The 18,557-nt window shown below is 34.5% G+C and overlaps 2 protein-coding genes across 3 annotated transcripts in view; both read right to left on the bottom strand.

Annotated features, from left to right (window-relative positions):
* Positions 1 to 412: 412 nt before the first annotated feature.
* Positions 413 to 13,335, bottom strand: LOC135693350 (casein kinase II subunit beta). Of its 2 annotated transcripts, none has more exons than XM_065211794.2 (7): positions 13,176 to 13,335; positions 10,236 to 10,344; positions 7,535 to 7,637; positions 5,969 to 6,084; positions 5,355 to 5,430; positions 2,398 to 2,587; positions 413 to 1,120 (listed from the first exon to the last, which is right to left on the bottom strand). In XM_065211794.2, exons 2-7 carry the CDS (start codon positions 10,305 to 10,307, stop codon positions 1,000 to 1,002), a joined length of 678 nt encoding a protein of 225 aa, XP_065067866.1. In that variant the 5' UTR covers positions 10,308 to 10,344; positions 13,176 to 13,335; the 3' UTR covers positions 413 to 999. The 2 variants fall into 2 exon arrangements, with proteins under 2 accessions (XP_065067866.1, XP_065067867.1); XM_065211795.2 differs by having other exon boundaries at positions 13,211 to 13,335.
* Positions 13,336 to 13,796: 461 nt separating this feature from the next.
* Positions 13,797 to 18,557, bottom strand: part of LOC135693340 (patatin-like phospholipase domain-containing protein 7) — a 39,084-nt gene continuing 34,323 nt past the window's right edge. Inside the window, exons 37-42 of the mRNA XM_065211783.2 lie at positions 18,394 to 18,542; positions 17,889 to 18,001; positions 17,263 to 17,302; positions 16,650 to 16,757; positions 15,752 to 16,021; positions 13,797 to 14,946 (exon numbers count right to left, since the gene is read on the bottom strand). Coding sequence (XP_065067855.2) covers positions 14,869 to 14,946; positions 15,752 to 16,021; positions 16,650 to 16,757; positions 17,263 to 17,302; positions 17,889 to 18,001; positions 18,394 to 18,542 — 758 coding nt within the window. The 3' untranslated portion in view covers positions 13,797 to 14,868. The remainder of the gene's footprint in view (positions 14,947 to 15,751; positions 16,022 to 16,649; positions 16,758 to 17,262; positions 17,303 to 17,888; positions 18,002 to 18,393; positions 18,543 to 18,557) is intronic.

Here is an 18,557-nt window from a genome sequence, read left to right as displayed (position 1 = left end):
CTTAATCCTTTGGCACTCATTTAAATTATATTACCTCTGGGCTATATGGTTCTCTAAGGGGAATGATATACCTCACTGTCAAAATTACACCCAGTACCTCATTATTCCAATTACGCCATCCCTGCATGACATCTTCTTTTTGCTCCCTATACTTTTTAAAAAATTTAAAAAATGTCTGTAACCCCTGTGTATTATAAAACGGTTTCCTGAAATACACAAAGCCAAAACAGGCATCAATCCCAATAGTAATTCTAAATTCGTTTATCAGTTTATTCCAGATTCAACAGGTAGGCGCTTGGATACTTTTTGGTGAGCGGTTTCTTGGAGAAGTCATTAAACATTGCTTCAAAAAAGAGCACACAAAGAACATTATAGATATACTCTCGAGTCATAAGCAGAAAAACACCACAGAGAATTTCATACATGTTGTTTTGGATACATTCACTAAACCAACGGTTCTTTCTGTTACTCATACTTTATTCAACATTTGTTTTTATTTGGCCGTTAACATGAAAATTAAGTGCATACTTGAATATGAAAAATCTATCACACTTAAAAGAAAGTTGCTAACAGACACCTGCTTCCAAATCATCTGAGACACTTGGATCAATCGTAAAGAGTCATAGATTTTTTCCTAAGATTATCTACTATAAGGTATCATTAACAATAAGGCATTAAGGTAAAAACCTGTTGCTACAGTAAGGAGTAACATACCCAGCCAGGCACAAAATCTGGCTACTACTTTTGTATTCCTCCTTCCTCTTAGTTCTTCCCATTGGCATAACTATGAAAATTTGCCAAACAAATGATATTCTGTAAGTTCGTATTTTGTATGCAAATGACACAACTGTCCCAAATCAATCAAACTTGGAAGCAGATTTGACCATCTATTGTTGAATTATGAGACTAAACCTAACAACAAACATAGTACCAATATTAAAATTAGTCCATGATGTAAAAGCCATGTTCATATGAACTGGAGATTTTGAGACAGTGTCTTTATTTGTAGTGGCTTGTTTTCGAAGGTCTCTGTCTGGCAGACGCACTTCTGTTTCTTGCATTGGCAGCCGCTTGTGCTTGGATTTGGTATGCCATTGGGTGGATTTTAAAGCCATACAGTCTGCAAGTTTAACGAAGAAATTATTTTACATAATTCACCTTAACTGAAAAAATAACTATCAAATTAACGAATCATTTAGTGATTCTGCTGGGATTCAGCATGCTAACAGTTACAAATAAATTCTAGTGCTGACAAATTTATAAAATCTTGGTTGCAAAAATTTGAAATGCCTACAGATGATTATAAACAAAATTTGATATAATTATTGTATTAAAACTTGCTTAAACCAAAAGCACCTATTTTATGAAACAATGTTTTTCGGCGTTTAGTTAAAAGTGACCCTTATTCAAGATAGCGCTTTCTTTATCTAATATAAATAGATTCACAATGCCCCCCCCCCCTCCTTTCGGAGGAATAAATTCAACTACTGAGCCCAGATTTTTAATGAAACAAGTTTCAAAAGATCTGCTTAAAAAATAAAGTCTAAATTCAACCAATTAATTTTCACGTAATCAATATACACAAATAGCAACACTTTCACTTTTCCTAGATTTTGGATTCAAAGAGCAAGAAATTCTTTGAGAATTAGCCAAAAAATTTGACAATACAATCCAGACAATTTGTAGGGGCACTTTCTTGCGTTCAACTTTCCTCTTACTCATGTCCTATTACAATATATATGCCTTAATGCTGTTGTTTTGCCTCCTAATTTGTGTCGACAGTTGTCATCAAAAATAAGTTTAAGCTGCTGATAATAAGCGTAATATTAAAAAACTCTGCGAGGATAGCTGTACCTTTGTGATACCCTACTGCATTAACCCATATAGATCAACTAAGCTTTGTTTGCGCGTGGGTTCCCTTCAGCTTACATATATTTTTGTTATGAAAATTTTTCCTCCACAACTAAAGATGTCGTTTTTATAGGCACTTTTATCGCTAGTTTTAGACGTGCAATCCAATAAATAAATGTTTATTACAGTAATGTTTTCAAGTAGACATATGTGAAGCATTCAACTGAGCAGCGTGCTTCCATTTATAGTATATCTGTGATTGAGAGCTCTGGGAAAAAAAAAGGTACAAGAATCTGTCATTTTTTCAACATACAATGGTTATAAAATTATCAGCCACAACTGAACTCTTGTTATCACACCGAACTCTGTCGCTTTATAGTGCTGTTTTAAGCATATAAACATGCAAAAACAAATTCAAAACAACTATTAAGAAAAAATAAGGCTGAAATGAGATTATTTCATCAGACTTCGATAGCTTCATCTCAAGCATCCAATACACATATAAATGCATGTACACGGTTACAGAAATATATTAACGATAAATACCTTGGTACAAACTGGTTTGGACTTCTCTTTGGCCTGTATTCTGGGTGTACCATGAACAACATGTGTGGGAATCCTGTTCCAAAATATGCACCATCAGTGTGGTGATGCCGCGACGATTTTGGATTGTACACATCCATACACTTAGGACAATAAAGCTTAACCATTGCCTCTCCAGGAACATCTGATAGACCTGTCCATAAAACAATCCGCATAAAAGATGTTGTTATGACAGACAGCTGAGTGGAAAGTCAAGACACAGTGGCCCAAAGAGAAAGGATCTTTTTGCATTTAAGAAAGCCAAGACATAAACTTTTAGGCTTACTATCGTGAACCCCTTTTCTGTGCCTGCCATTTTACTGTCATGTTAGAAGTTTTGTTTACAGCATATATAGTTAAGGTAGGAGCCCGATCATCGAAAACAGGGGCAACATAGCTACATTATTGTAGGGAGAGCAGACTTAATGAAATCTATTCTCTGAATTTCTGCTATTGACTAATCTTTAAAATTATTCAAGTTTGTGATTCATCGAGCGAAGCAAAAAACTGTCTAAAAGGAGGTACTTGTTAGGGTTTTAATCTTTCTAAAAAGTAAGGGGGCACTTGTCCTCTTCTACCCTTCCAAAGCGCCCCTGAAAAGTGCGGACAAAATGTGTGGTTTCAAGACTTGGAAGGGGAACCAAGCAGGGGCGGACACTTGATCAAACATTGGGGGGGGCAAGCCTATTGTTTTAATAAGATGACGTCACATTTCCCATTGTTTTAGAACAAAAGACCATTGTACTCCAAAGTATTGGGGGCGGTCGCCCCCCCCTCGCCCCCCCTCGCCACTGGAACCAAGGTCACCTGCATTGAGTGGCGGTGCCAAGGTTATTATCCCTTCCTTACCTTTGTCAAAACATGTTCCAATTTTTTTTCTATTTTTTCTATGTTCCAAATTTTTGATTAAAAAAGCGATAGGTAGGGGTAGATTACATTTTCTTTCGCCTAAAGAGCAACTGGTAACGTCTTTGAGAGACTCATCAACAATGGTAAACAATCAAAACAAATCAATCACAATTAGAAGAGGTAATGAAATATGAAAGTTAGTTAGTTGAGACACGAAAGAGTCATTTGATCAAAAATGGATAGCGATTGTATTATTGAAAGATTAAAGCGAAGCTTTTCTCCCATTTCAATTACGATTATGAAAGAAAATAGCGAAATACAGCTACAAAGAGGCAGCAAAGGCACGATAAGGTAACGCTTTGAGGCTCGAAGAAATAGTGGAAAATCTTTGTGACAGAAAAAAGGTATGGAGAATCGTAAGAGACGAATGTCTTCAAGAATCATCACTTGGTCCACTACTGCAAGAAATCTACCTAAACAACGTCACTTGCACTTTCAAAAACTGCAGTTTATTCATGTATCATTTATTCATGTATACTCTCCAGATGTATGCAGAGAACGATTTTCGAAAAGAGGTAAGAGCAACCAATTCTGTTCTTGATATGTGAGGGCGCCATATAAAACAGTGTCAGGCCAATGACGCCAATTAAGGACTTTTAGAGTTGCAGATGAAGATAACCTGACAGTCAGTTAGCATATGGTCAATGTACGTAAGAAGACAAGATAAAGAAAAGACGTTTTAATAAGATTGCGTTACCTAATACTTGAGGGGGCAAAACAAAGGTTGCGTAAAATCATACTAACCAAGTGTTCCCTAAAGCAACTTTCAAACAACATACTACTGCGGGTGGTCTACCTTTGCAACTACCAAGATCATCACAAAGATATAAAAAACAAGGGAATAGGAGTGAGGGTTTTTGTTATCTATTGTCTATCAACAGTGTACAGCTAACAACTTGAAAGATATTGCTATTCTCACAATCTAGACCAAAAAAGGCCCAGCCGAAAGGTATGTGCTGAATTCAATATAGGTAAGCGCTGGCCACAGTATTCAATATAACTATAGTATAATTATAGCGAAAAACTGGGAAAACTAGGATTGAATCTTTCGAACTGGGCCTATCGCAAAGTTTCGCATAGGTCAGTTGGCGAGAAAAGAAGACAGCTGGGTTAAAGCCACTATCAAAGTGTAAACGGAAACTAGGAAATTTTGAAATGATAAAGAGGAGGAATGTGAGTGAATGAAATCACTTCGAAGCTAACAACGATCGAAGGAAGTAACAGAAAAAGGCATCGTGCAGAGTAGATCGAGAACATTAGAAGTCGGAGATGTGAAACGATAGCAGCCAGAGAAATGATTGTACTAGGGAGGGGCTGGATAAATCCTGTGCTAAAGGTTTAGCTTTTTATATGGCGATATTCTCAGGGATTTAGCTACCAACATATTTAAGCTGTTGGTGGTGTTATAATACAATTGAAGTGAGGAATCTTCTTATGGTCACACCAGCAAAGCTACTTCTAAAGTACTAAAACGGTCTCCTTTCTAGCCAGTGATCTCGCGACTTTTGATTGGCTGATGCTTTATGAGTAAAACAACTTTTTGCTTTTTTCGTGTGGCAAGAAAAGCTTTTTTAGATTTTCAAAGAAACTCCTTAGAATCTAAGAGCCTATAGAGTTTTTTGAGCACCTTTTACCAAAGGCCCGTTTTAGACTGAGAAATATACAAGATTCCGTAACAAGTATATTCATAAAACTTAGCATATTGACAAAGAATAATTTGTGACTGTGATCCTTCCACTCTGTATTGTTTATTTTCAAACAATTTTGTGTCTAAATAAAAAAATGAAATTAGCTAATTTCATATATATAAGATATTTAAATCCAAGGAATATACCCTTTGAAATAAGAACTATTGACTCCTAAATGAAACTTTAAATAAGAAATGAGAACAGCCTGAATCTAGAAAAATAGGTCCTTCTTTGTGGGAATGTACTGTTGCAAGATAAGTTTTTTTCTAGGTTACAAAAAATAATATAAACTAACTACAGAAGTTTTTTGAAAGGTGGACTTACCAATTGGCAAGACAGGTTGGTTTTCACAATATACACGGTAGCAGTGACCAAAATCTCCATTCTGGTATTTCTCAAGCTGCACAGAAATTGGCAGTAAATGAGAAACATCTAAACAAGCTACTGGTTAAAAACGTATCAATAGAACACCCCGTTGGAAAATAAAAATTTATTAATTAAACTCCAGAAGCATCAAATTTATGGCACCATTTTGCACAATTCCTGTTATCAATATTTATGAATAAAATTTCAATTATATATTTTTTAGACTTTGATTTACACTTTGGTGTATGGAACAGGACACTTTTAAATTGCATCTCATTGTTTTGGGCTTAGTACCATCATCAGTTATCTAGCCAAATCAAGCATGAAACTTAAAATTGCAATTTAGAACCATCCTGTTCTATACACCAAAATGTAACAGCCCTGCCTACATGGAATTGAGCATTATATGACAGACGGGTAAATTTGCAATAAATCTCAATTTAGAATAAAAAAATACTGAAGATGGAAGTCTTGCTCATTAAAATTCTGACAAGACTCTTGGACAAGTGTTCTTTCTCAAAGAATACACCCCTGGAGAAAGAAACAATAGACAAAGTACAAAAAAATCGTACCATAAGAGCAAGTCCACGGTTGGTTAAAATGTATCTTGCATGGATTAGCCCATACAACATTTCCGCTGCCTGTTCAATAAGATCACTCTGATTTGGGTTGTCTTCAAGTTCATCATCTGCAAAATTATCATGTACATCAAAAATGACTGCTCAGAATTTTAAAGCAAATAAGAATTTTAAGTTAAGTTAACTCTAGATAAGCCATACTCTTGCAGTTAATCTAAACCTGGTATTTTTTATATTCAAAGCAAGAAAGATTATATTTTAGGGATCCCATTGCCTTTTAAATTTGTACAAAACGCCTAAGCAATAAAGGCAGCACCCTATTGTACCCAACATCAGTTTCATAAAAATATATGCTACTTTTTTGAAATCTTACACTTAATCAAACATGCTTTCTAGAGTATGTGTTACCCTAAACTGAGCAGTGTGGCCAGATCTCAATTTTGGAATTATGCCAAATTTGTCATAAAATAATGCTAGATTTGCAAAAATTATGCTAAATTTCAAATCAAGGCACCCCTGCTTGTAAAAGAGACTAGAGGATGCTCAGAATATCAAAAGTGACCAAAGTTTCCATTTGGCCTTTTTGACCCCCAATCTAAAACACAGTGTACTCAAAATTGCCATCTTTTCTACACAAAAAGGCAATTTAGATCAATGGTTTTGACATCCAAATTTCTTAACCCCTTGGCCGTCATAAATTGATTTGGCCGAAGAAGCAAAAGTTGGCGAATTCTGGCAGCATGTTGCAAAAAATCACAAAAAATGCAAAGGAAAATAAATTTTTTACATAGATGATATTCAACTTTGTTTAAGAATGATTTCAAAATTGCAAATAAAGAAACATGAAACAACGTAAAAGATAACAGACAATGTAAGATAAAAGTAAATGAAAGCTTTGTAACCTACAAAGCAAATTTTGATTACTCTATCACTCCCCACAATTGTCAAAAATTTAGCTTTTTTGTGTACTGAATTTAGCTGGCTGAATTTGGCTGCCAACCATAAAATATTTGGCTGCCAACCATTCCAAACAACTGGCTAAACCCTGAAAGTGGAAAGTCACACATTCTTGTGTAAAGTGTTTCCATTTGGTGGTGATAGACAACCGATCAATGGAAACAGCGATTTTTTAAAAACTATCAAAATTATGCCAGAGTTATGCTAGATTCCAAATTATGCTAGATTTTATGCTAAATGATGATTTTTTGTCAATATTATGCTGAAAGCATTATATTATGCTAGATCTGGTCACACTGAAGCTGAGTAACTTTGGCAGTTTGTAACTTGATTTGTTGTTTTTTCTCAAACTAAAAACCCTAAAATTGATACTGAATGAGCAGTGGGAGGGGTAAGAAACTGCGCCAACTTTTTGAGTTTCCAAAATTCAAGTTTATGATCTAGATATTGCCTCCGTTTTGCGACATTGCACAATATCATTCATACTTTTTCATGTTTTCATATTCATGATTCAGCCCTTTTGGCTAAGATGCAAGGAATAAACAATCAAAAAATAGAATGATTAAAGGAAAAAACAGAATAAGTAAACAAATAGCAAGCTACCTGGCTCAAGGTCAAGAATCATGTCTAGTGCCTGCCTGTAATGCGGGACCTGTTCATTTAGTCCAGTTAGGTTAAACTTATCTTGTATGTAATCCTCATCCACCTAGAAGATAAACATCAATAAACCATTTGATAAAGATGAAACCTCTTTATTCCTTCAACCATTCTGTCTACTTAAAAACATACACATGTTGATACTAAAGACAGCTAGAATCATGGGCATGCCATCGAAGTAGGGAAATAAACAATCTGATAAAAATTGGACATGATACTGTGTTCTGTTTTCTACAAAAAAACAAAAAACCTTTTAAATGCCTACTTTACCAAACCAATTACAGCTTTTTGATACACACTTGGAAAAAATAATAAATTATGATGTATTCCTTATATAAAACTGTGATAAAGTCTCTAACTAATGTTTTCATATTGATTTATCCAGTGACAGGCAAAACAAATTTCAAGACATTGCAAGCTTGTACTTCAGCCATACTGGTGGACTCTTAAAAATAAAGCAAATACTCAAACATTAGTTAGCATGGATCTGCATATGCTTAGGAACCTCAAACATAATGGATTCAGTCCTTAACTTTTGTTGGGTTGGAAGAGAAATGACATGATGCAATCTGATAAACACAGTCAATCATTTGTGGTCATAAGACAAAAGAGCAGTGGTTGGACTTTCTAAATTTATTCATTAGATAAGAGAAAAGAAAATCATAAGCATTATCAAGTATTTATCCTCTGGTTGTTTGCATGAGAAACTTTACATTACTTGCAAATTTCAGCTACCCCTCCTTTGCTTTTTTTGGAAAAATTAACTTAAAGACCCTAGTAAACCTTTTCTTCAAAGGATAAACTTCTCTCACAACAGTATTGCATTCCCCTGATCAAAACAGCATTGCTGCAAATTTTTTACATAAAATAATTCAAAGAGCTATAACAAACTATAGAAAAGTTTTTAATGAGTTTTTACCCGGAATGTAATGGAAAATCTATCAAAGTATAGAACTATTTATAAATAACATTCTTGATTTTTTCTTATTTCTCACCATTATCAACAATTGTATTCACATGAAAACTGAGCTATGATGACACGAGTACCAACAAATTATTTGCAATAAAAAAGTTTCTTTAATTGAATGTTTTGATTGGCGTATAATAAAAGACAGATGCCTAATGGTTTTAATAAGTGAATCAAATTCTAATAACCATGCTGTTTGAATTACCCTTTCAGTGAAGACCTTCACAGTAACCGAATTAGAAAACTACATTAGCAAGCCTAACAGAAATTTAAAGGTGAACTGACACGCAAAACTATTTTTTGATATAATGTAGAAAACGATGCATGGAATCTTAATTTCAAGTTTTCGGTTAATTATAATTGTCCGTTTTGACGCAATTCCGTTCTAAAATGTCATGAAATTATCGTCGAGTGTTTGACCATTGTCGGCATTTCATGTGACCCAGTGCGTGTGACGTCACAAACACCATGTTTTTATTCCTTGAATGGAAATCACGCACGGACTGGACAGTTCAGTTCATCTTGTTCAGTTACTATTCGAGGAGATCTACGTAGCCTTTGATCCAAGATATATGAAAATTCGAGGCTGATTGGCTGATTGAATATACGATGGATATGTGTTGGCTGGTACTATGTTATGTTAGGAGGGAATTTAAGTTTGGAAGGAATAGGCACTTTTAGCTGCTCGAAGAAATTCTCAATTCTGAAGTCAATCATGCGGACGAATGTAAGAATCTTATCATTTTATCATGAATCTAGCTTCTTTTTCAAATAAATTTGATATATTATTACTTCGATAGATTATTTCTACATCCATATAAATCATGAACATTATTTTATTTTGGGTTTGCAAACTCATCGGCTCACCGAGTTATAGGAGTGCAGCGGCCTGGGAGTTGAAAATAAGTTGTTTTCCTGCAAATAGCAACTCGATCGTACCAGGTTCTAAACCCCTGAAAATTTTTCATATGATTGAATAAAAAAAACGAAAATGAGTGATTTAAATTCAAAATCTTTACTAAATCTTTACTGCGTATTTGAAGACAACCAGGATCAAAGACTGAAATTAACTTGGGGGGGGGGGTGGGTGCTGATAAATTAGTCTAACAGCAGCCGTATTTAACAAAAATGAAAGTGTTTTACTTAGGTTTCCAGAAAATAAAAATATATTTATTGCTACCATTATACGATATGTTGGCCCGCCACACACTGGGTCCTGCAAGACGGAGGAAGGGCCTCAAACGCGTTGAATAATACGATATTCTTGCAAACCTTATTATGAAAGGTTTGTAAAGGAGTCATAATCTGTTTTCCAATTAGGTTGTCGAAATGGAGCCAAAACCTACTCAATTAATGTATCGATGCTCATCTGCACAGTCATAAAAGTACGGCCTTCCAGACTGTCGTGTTGCTCAAGTGATGTGAACATGGTGTTTGTGACGTCACGATTATGCGGAAGGCTCAGGCGAACTCGTCCGTGCTCAGAAAATGTTCGGTGGCTAACTTTGACGCTCAATAACTCGAAAACTGTGTTGAATATTAAAAAAATAATAATGTATCAGGTATTTATGCTTGATATGCTTTCATTTGTGCTCAAGTTAATTTTGCGTGTCAGTTCACCTTTAAGTAGATAATAATTCACTGCCATCCACACTAAAAAATTATTAATATAAACTTTACCTCACTAAAAAATTCATTTCCTCTGAGACCACAAAACCATGAAATCCAAGAGACCTCTTCTGAACTACTCATATTGTTACTTCAGGACAAAATAAATATTTGAAGATGCCTGTCATATAGACAAAAAAGAATGTAAGTAGACATTAAAACAAAACTACTTTCTGCTAATAAATCATTTTCCTAAAAATCCTTAAAAAGGGGCTACTATTGAATTCATATTGAGGTAGGTGAAAAGATAAGGAGGGCTTTTTCAAAAAGATTGTCTTGCATTTCATTGAACTCTAAATTAAATTTTCAGTTTATCTAGCATTTTCAATTGAACACAGGTAGATTTTATCACATGTTTGAGGAATTTTTGAAAATTCTCTTTAAAGAATTTAGATAGAAGTATATATAATTTTTTTTTTTATCTGAATGACTGTTGATAAGCACATTCAAAATAGACCATCTCAGAGTTCAAGGAGCCATGATTCAAGTTGGGCAAAAGTCACAACAAATACATTGGCGAACTATATCATTTAGGTTTTCTAAATTCTTCTGTAGCTCAAACAAGGCCCATTATTGATCAATAAAATTTAGATTTTCATTCTAAAATTATTTTTCCATAAACAAAAGAAAATCTTCAACCAAAATAATGGAAGAACTACATCTATCCATAATGAATTTTTCATTGGTTTGCCCTGAGCAACTTGAGCTAGCTATCAAAAAAATATCTATCATGGTGTAATGAACTCCAAGATGGTCTCAAATCCAGCCAGAAAAAGCAATATTTGTAAAGAATGCAGAGAATTCCATATTATTTAAAATAAGGTCTGTGCCTATGTCAAATTGGCAAATAAAGATAAAAAGAGAAGCCAATAAAGAGGTACCTATAGCTTTTCTATTGGCTTATTTTGAGCAGAACTGGGGTATAAGGTTTAGTCATTTTCATCTCATTTTATTTCATTTGATTATGTCAGTTAAAAGGGGTTCCCATACTGTAAATGTTGCCTGTTTTGTTATTATCCAAAATTTCAAATCTGTTGCATTTTTATACAAAAATCTCTCAAATAAAACATGTTTTTTACTTAGTAAGGTGCTATGAATGAAATTATTTATGCCATGCAGTTGACCTTAAGTTTGTACTCACTGACTAGCATAAATTAATAATTTGAAATTAATTTTTTTAAAGAAAAATTTCTCAATCAAAAAAGGACCTAATAAGCAAATTAGCTGGATTGTTCTTTGATATAAATGTAGAATCTAGACTTTCCCCTGCTAAAGGCCTATGGTGTAAGACATATTTGTGAAATACAGAAGATACACTTTGACAAATATTTGAAAAAATTATCATTCTAGAAAAACATTTGGATAATGAAAAATATTTTATCATGTTTCTCTGCCTTTGAGTAAATTGTCCGAAATGATAAAAGTCAATTTGGATGGAGTATTTATATGATAGATGTAATTTGTGAAATTATAGGCAAATTGTAGACAACAGGAGAATTGTTCGCCATTGAGAATTTATTAATTCCAACAAAATTAGCAGCAGAAGGTGAGACTGTAATTTTAACAGAGAATGGTAAAGCTAGGTTTGATAAATGCTAATGGTAAAAGTAACAGCTTTGGAAAAACAGAGTTGTTCTTACAGTTAACGTTTGGCAAGTGATCAACAATCTGTTTTTTGTAATTCAGACAAATGTCTGTTAAGGGGGATGAAAATATATTTGTCTAACCATCCCTATAAGCAGAATTGAACAGCATGTATCTTATAAAAATTAATTTCATTAATATCATTATCGTATAAGAATATAAGTATTCATTTATAATCAAAATACACAACTGTATGGAGATTCAGTTTATTTTTGCTGGTATAAGTTATTCTTTTGCATGCAAAATATGATTCATTTAGTGATAGACTGTGCTTGTTATCTTGCCTCAATAATTTTGCCCGAAGTCCTCTACAATCATTTAGCAAATGGTTTAATTCATTTCTATAGATCATTAAAAATTAAAGTTTAATCTGCTAAATGTCTCTTTTTAAAGATAAACTTTCTAGTAGTTAGGATAATTATATTTACAAGTAATATTTAAAAAGAAGAATGTCTTTTATAGGGAGACCTATTAACAAAAGCTTAACAGATGGTTTTATATAAACACCAAACTATTATGATGTCTGGTTTCTTATATTCCTCCAATTTGCCATCCTCCTGCCATAAAAATTTCATTTTAATAACACTGGCTTAATCTCTTAATTCCCAGTTCGCTACATGTAAAATGAAAGTTTTCCATCCTTTTTCAATACATAAAATAGAATTTCATCAAATTTTTATTCATTAAATCTGAGCAAAATATAAAGATAGTGTAACAATATAAGCCCTACAAAGATGATTGGTCTGTTCAAAAAATATTGGGGTACATTAAAGAAAAGCCAATTTTCAGATAAATTTGAATTTGTGACCATATTACATGTCTTCTTGATTGGTCAAGTGACCCAACAAGAGGAGGGGTCTTCCATATCTAGTAATCTAGTAATGTTTCTGTTTCTCCATAATACAGACAGAAATGACATAGCTATTTTAAATTAATTTAAAATAACCGGTAGCTTCATGTAAATCCTTGAATAAAAGCTAAATCAACTCTTGTACCTAGAACAGCTAATATCCATAGCAAAGGTTTACGATTTCCAAAAGCCCCCGGACATTACAATGCCGTTCAAACGTTTACACATAGTATTTATCAAAAACGACCAAGAGTATTTTCAAGTGACTGCTGTTAATATTAGGCTTAAACTAACAATTTAAACTATCCTTTTGTACTATAAATGGAACTAGGTATATCTATTTCCTGAAATCGGAAAGAGTATCAAACTTAGTCCCACAAAGGGCAAATTGGCCTAGTGTTGTTTGCACAAAAGGTATCTTAATACAGCTGCCTACCCGAAACGAGCAAAAATCTTACCTTTAGACAATTAAGCAAAGTTTGAAATAACACACCGATGATGCTAAGCTACTGTGAACTGTCTGTCAGCTGAAAACAGAGGATGAATCGATTGGTCGCCAAGGCGTTGAATCGGACGTGAAAATCGTGGAGGCAAGGGCAGAGCGATTTTGACAACAACAACAACAACTTTCGCTCTTTCGGTGATACACTCCCGCAAGCTCGAATGAATAACAATGAAATTAATTTCCTACGCTGGAAATTTTAAAGTTCATTTTCTTTGTTTCCCTGCTACTCTTTACCATATCATTTTGGAAAAGCTGTCCTTTGAAGTATACAATTTGAAGCATTAGCTGTTTTTAATATCATGATCATTAGACAATTTATCGACTGAGGACGAATTCTCTTATCGACTGAATTGTTTTAAGGACCCCTAATTCTAGCACATAAATGACATTTGATGGGTGTACTTTCAAGTAAACTTTCCAATCTTCATGGCAATGGTCTTAAGCAATGATGAAGTGTACCAAACTTCCTTGGTCTAAAAGTCCCTTAATTTTACCCTTTTCACAAAAGAAAGAAACAGTGAAGCGCAAGGAACGTTAGCGAGCAAGAAGATATACTGCAAAAAGTCAAGATGAGTCATACAGACGCCAAAATTCGCCATTCAATGCACTAAACATTTGTGTTCACTCAAAGAAAATATATTAATACTAGGACAAGAAATTCTAAATAGTTACCAATACAACCATTCGGACTCTTTTATGAAAAAATCTGCAATTCTATTTATATTTACGAAAATAATTCTCAAACTTCGAATGCTACACTCTTGGAACAAATATGTCCTTTAGAACGAAGGGTAGTTCACTCTTGCAAAAAGTGTACCAGATCTCCACAAAAACAAACGGATTTCCAGGGATTTTCTCATAAAACAATAGGATTTCCACCAAACGTGTACGAGATTTTTATGAAGTGATTTGCCTCTCGCTTTAAAAGAAGTTAAATTGATAATTAGTTCGTATCCAAAATCCGAACGAAGTGGAACTGGGCCTTAATAGTTAAATTTGGGGACAGGGGAGTGGCATAACAATGGCAAAACGAATAAATTGTCCCAACTGCTAAAAGAGTTTGATAAGGGCTTTTTCGGGGTCTTCGTAGGAAGCAAGATGGCTGAGAACGTGCTCTTGGTTGAACTTCATTCGCTGAGCATTTCCAAAGATCAAAATTGACCTTCTCTAGTCATCATTAAGGAGCCTAAAATTACAGCGTTAAGAAGTTTCTGAAGAAGGTACCACTAATCGTCGGATAAACTGATATCACGTTGATTGGATTTTCAGGGGTTTAATGTATTTTAAGATAAAGGGAATGGACAGCTTCCGTCCAAGTTAATCATGTTAGCTTAACATACGTAAGAATTGAAATAATGAGTTTTAAAATACTCAGCTGGAATCCACAGTAACAAATCTAGTATTTCTTGGAATTCTGAAAACATTCTAACAAACCTCAAGTAATGGCAAAACATTATATTTTCTTTACTCTACCTATGACACATATCTTCAACTGTATCAACAATCAAGAGATACACTCAAACGCCACTCAAAGAGCGCCATATCAAAGGCTGGTCGAAACTGCACCGTTAAAGTATAAACTTGCCAAGCTCTAACAAACATTTAAAGTTACATTCGTATACAAAGCCTACAAAAAGGAAGGTGATTCACACAGCATTACTGTTCGTTCGTAAAAATATAGCAGCTTTCTTTCTCATCTGCTTCAACTTGGCTGGGTCCTCAGACTAAAAAATAATGAATAAACATAACAAATATCATTATTGCTATAATTGTTGCAAAGGAGCTTTTGTTAGAGATTAATAAACCCTGGCAAATTCAAACCTGACAGGAAAGATTCTCGATCTGTTTTGACAATGTATTGGAGGGTGAAGGATTTAATCTACATGCTCCGTAAAATTTAAGGAAAAGATAAAGGGTCATGGGACATAGTCAATAGAAACAGAATAAGTCAAAATTGTTTGTCAAAATTGTTTGTCAAAATTGCATGCTCTCCGTTGATGCCACGAGGTACAATTTGAGATATGGACATCGCGTTCCTCATTATCTAGGCTATTTATTTTTTAGTTGACCAAAATATCGGAAGTCTTTGGCATGGTCACTCGTCACGATATTAATTTAGAGGACAACTTCCAAGATTTTCTACGAAAACAGTCAATTGTGTTTAAATGCTTTATAAACTCAAGGAAATATAAACCGCAAATAAAAATCCTGGGATGACATTAGTATAATTTTCGATTATCCACAAAGAAGCGAAAGGTCCCCCTGTCAAAACGACCACAGAGAATCACATGAAATGAAATTCTTTTATCAAATGATCGATAGACACAAGCGAAAACTTTACAACCTTAAAGATATAACGCCACAGTACGAAAACTACTTTAGCTAAAATCACTTTCAAAAAAGTAAAGTTGTAGAAATGTGACTGCATTCTTGCAGTTTTCGTTTGCGCTCTCTATGTAAACTTGTGCTTAAACGTGCGATAAGCTTCGAATCGTTTAATCTACAAAAGCAATGCAAACTGTTGCGAACCTCGTAGCCTGCCTCTTCGATACCGCTGTGGAATTCTCCGTCATGTAACAAATCCTGATCAGACAGCGACCCAGAGCGAGCTCGTCGTGCAAGAAGAATATCCTCGTCTTGATCATCATCATAATCAAGTTCAGTATTTGATATCAGTAAATTTGAAATAGATTGTCCGGAGGAAAGCCATTCGGATGATGATCGTGAAGTGGGCGGGTGAATTCGCGATGCTAATTCAGCAAGGGCTGTGAACGAAGGTGATACTGGACCTACGTCTCTCTGAAACAAAGGAGAAACATACTGACGCTGAAGGCCGAGAGATGGATCACTAAAAATTTCCAAATGATACAATTGGCTAGCATTTAGTTTAGATCAGTGTAAAAAGCATATCGTAAATACAGCACCATACCAAACGTACTCTGTACGGCCAAGAAACTTTATTACTTAGGCTGGACAAGAAAGAAATCTTACAAATATTAAAGTGTTATTAATCTCAGAGAGAATAATTTCAGAGAGTTATAATCTGCATGAGCCGATAAACGAGGAGCGAAAATATTACAACAACAAACTAAAAGCAGCACAAAAAAAGCTTAACTTAAAGTTAATGTCCCTAAAGAAATTGACATTAAAATTGTCATTTTCTGGTAAAAAGCATGGTCTATTTACAAAAAAACGCAGAAATACTTAAAACAATTGCCAGCTTTATAAAAGATACAATCCTTTAAAATAATGATAATATATCTCTGTGGTTATAAAAAACTGAATCCAAGGTTGGTACAAACGACTTGTTAGAGCGAGACCATACATGTGACAAGCATCATCTTTTTTCGATTTGTGATTGCATTTTACAATAATTACAAGTAGTTTCTAGACAATTCCAAGAATCTCAAAATAGAACAAAACATACAGTGGTTCCCTTAGGTTTTTTTGCTTCACAACTGCAAAGCATATCTGGCAAAGCGTTGCCCTTCAACAGACTCTGAAATACACCTTGGCCGTAGTGATAGCCGATTGTCTGGAAGAAAAAAAAGTGGTAATACAGGATCAAATGAATACCCCAGTAACAAATCTAAAGCAGACACTCTTACTATTGCATACACTAGCAATGTAGCTATAACTACTTACAAATAATATTACAAAATGGAGAAACATTAAAAAAGGCCTTAAAATTCAACATTGTGAAGATGTAAGAACATTTCGCAACATACATGAATTGTTCGTCCATCAACCCTAAGAGTATGAAACACGAACTGAAAAGTTAAACATTAGTGAGGATTGATAACCAGATGGGGGTATTATTTGTAGATGATTCAATCTAGCTTAAAATCAGCTAAAACATGCCGATATTGATAGGGATGATATGTTTCCTGATTCTAGGGTTTAATTCGGGATACCTTGATTAAACATTTAGAAAAATATGATGAAGATTAAAGATGAGGTACACCGTAGATGAAATTTTTAACCATGATCCTAAAAAATTGTTGAACAAAATTTATATGGAAAATCCTTTCAAATCTCACCATAATCTCTTCAAAGCTGCCAAACTGTAAGGTTTTGAAGCTGGAAGTAAACAAATATTACATGAATGCTAAAAATATTGCAAGCATTTTAAGATGTTCTTTTCTCAATGTTAGCTGGAATAAGCACGAAGAAAAATGGAAAAAGCAAAGGGTGGTTTTATGGCTTATTGAAAATAAGGGTTTATTGATTATGAACTTACTCTAAGTAGGAATTTACAAACTATTGCGAAGGAGACAGAAAACCTCCATTTTGGTCCAGGGCTCCGGGACACATGGTGAGAAGGTCTTACCATATTTGGCATTTCCGGCACCTCTTCGCATTACGCCCTCCCGTCGCCAGTATTGATTAGAATTAGATGCACGAGGCATGGAGAGAGGTTCTCTCTCTTGAGTATAAATAATCACTTATAATCATATATATATATCTTCTTGTTAGAAAGCATGTGTCTCTCTGTGGTACACACCTATGTCCCGCCCAAGTCACAACACAAACATAGCTACAAAAAACAACCAGTTCTGTATTACAAGTACCTATAAGATAACACCTAAATATTAAACCTAAATAATAACTTGATATGATGATATATATTGGCCTTATTGCCCGTGTACAGTGAATACGAACTAACTTGTCAATGGGAGGCCGGACATAATGGCAATAGCTTGAGTTCTTCACTTCCTCAAGCTGTTGAACACATGACACGTATGCTAGGCGGCTCTGGATTTCTTGCATATCAGGAATCTGCGAAAAAAACAAGGAAATATTAAGCAACTCAAACTACACTGGACTGCATGCAAAGCGGGAAGCAATTGGTTTACACTGGATGAAAACTAATATGAAAAATGTTTCCCTCTCCTTTATACCTGGCATCAATATCATCATTTCGAATTCTTTCGTTGACTTACTAATTGCAATCATATACCCCTGGATATCGCCCACGGTGTTGCCATTTTGACTTTTTGTAGGCTTTGAACAACCGTTTTCACATCTACAAAGTCATTTTGTCTTTCACATGACCTTAAACATTTTCTATACCTTCTAATAAGACGCAACAAAACTAAATTTCTATAGTGTACTACATACATCAGCCGAACAGAAATATGGTTGTGCAAACTGACTCTGTGATAACATACCTTAACAGTAGATGTAAACGGATTCCATTTATTCCATAACAACCACCAGCCTGATAAAGAGTCCCCGTAGTTGGTCTGACGAGGTTCGTAAACAGAACCCACATCAACTGCTATTATTGTTTCAGCACCCAGTGACCTCATAATATCAGCTGTAAAGAGATGTG

Source organism: Rhopilema esculentum, chromosome 11, assembly GCF_057945365.1.
Source record: "Rhopilema esculentum isolate cy_ngs chromosome 11, ASM5794536v1, whole genome shotgun sequence".
NCBI lineage: Eukaryota > Metazoa > Cnidaria > Scyphozoa > Rhizostomeae > Rhizostomatidae > Rhopilema > Rhopilema esculentum.
The sequence above is the reverse complement of the archived record's forward strand: the minus strand, read 5'-3'. Positions and strand labels throughout refer to the sequence as shown.

Coding starts and splice junctions, on each gene's coding strand:
- LOC135693350 (XM_065211794.2), bottom strand. CDS start 10,307: ATGAGTAGTTCAGAAGAGGTCTCTTGGATTTCATGGTTTTGTGGTCTC. Junction 7,638..10,235: donor GAAATGAATTTTTTAGTGAG/GTAAAGTTTATA, acceptor TTTATCTTCTAG/GTGGATGAGGATTACATACA. Junction 5,431..5,968: donor ACCGTGGACTTGCTCTTATG/GTACGATTTTTT, acceptor ATTTCTGTGCAG/CTTGAGAAATACCAGAATGG.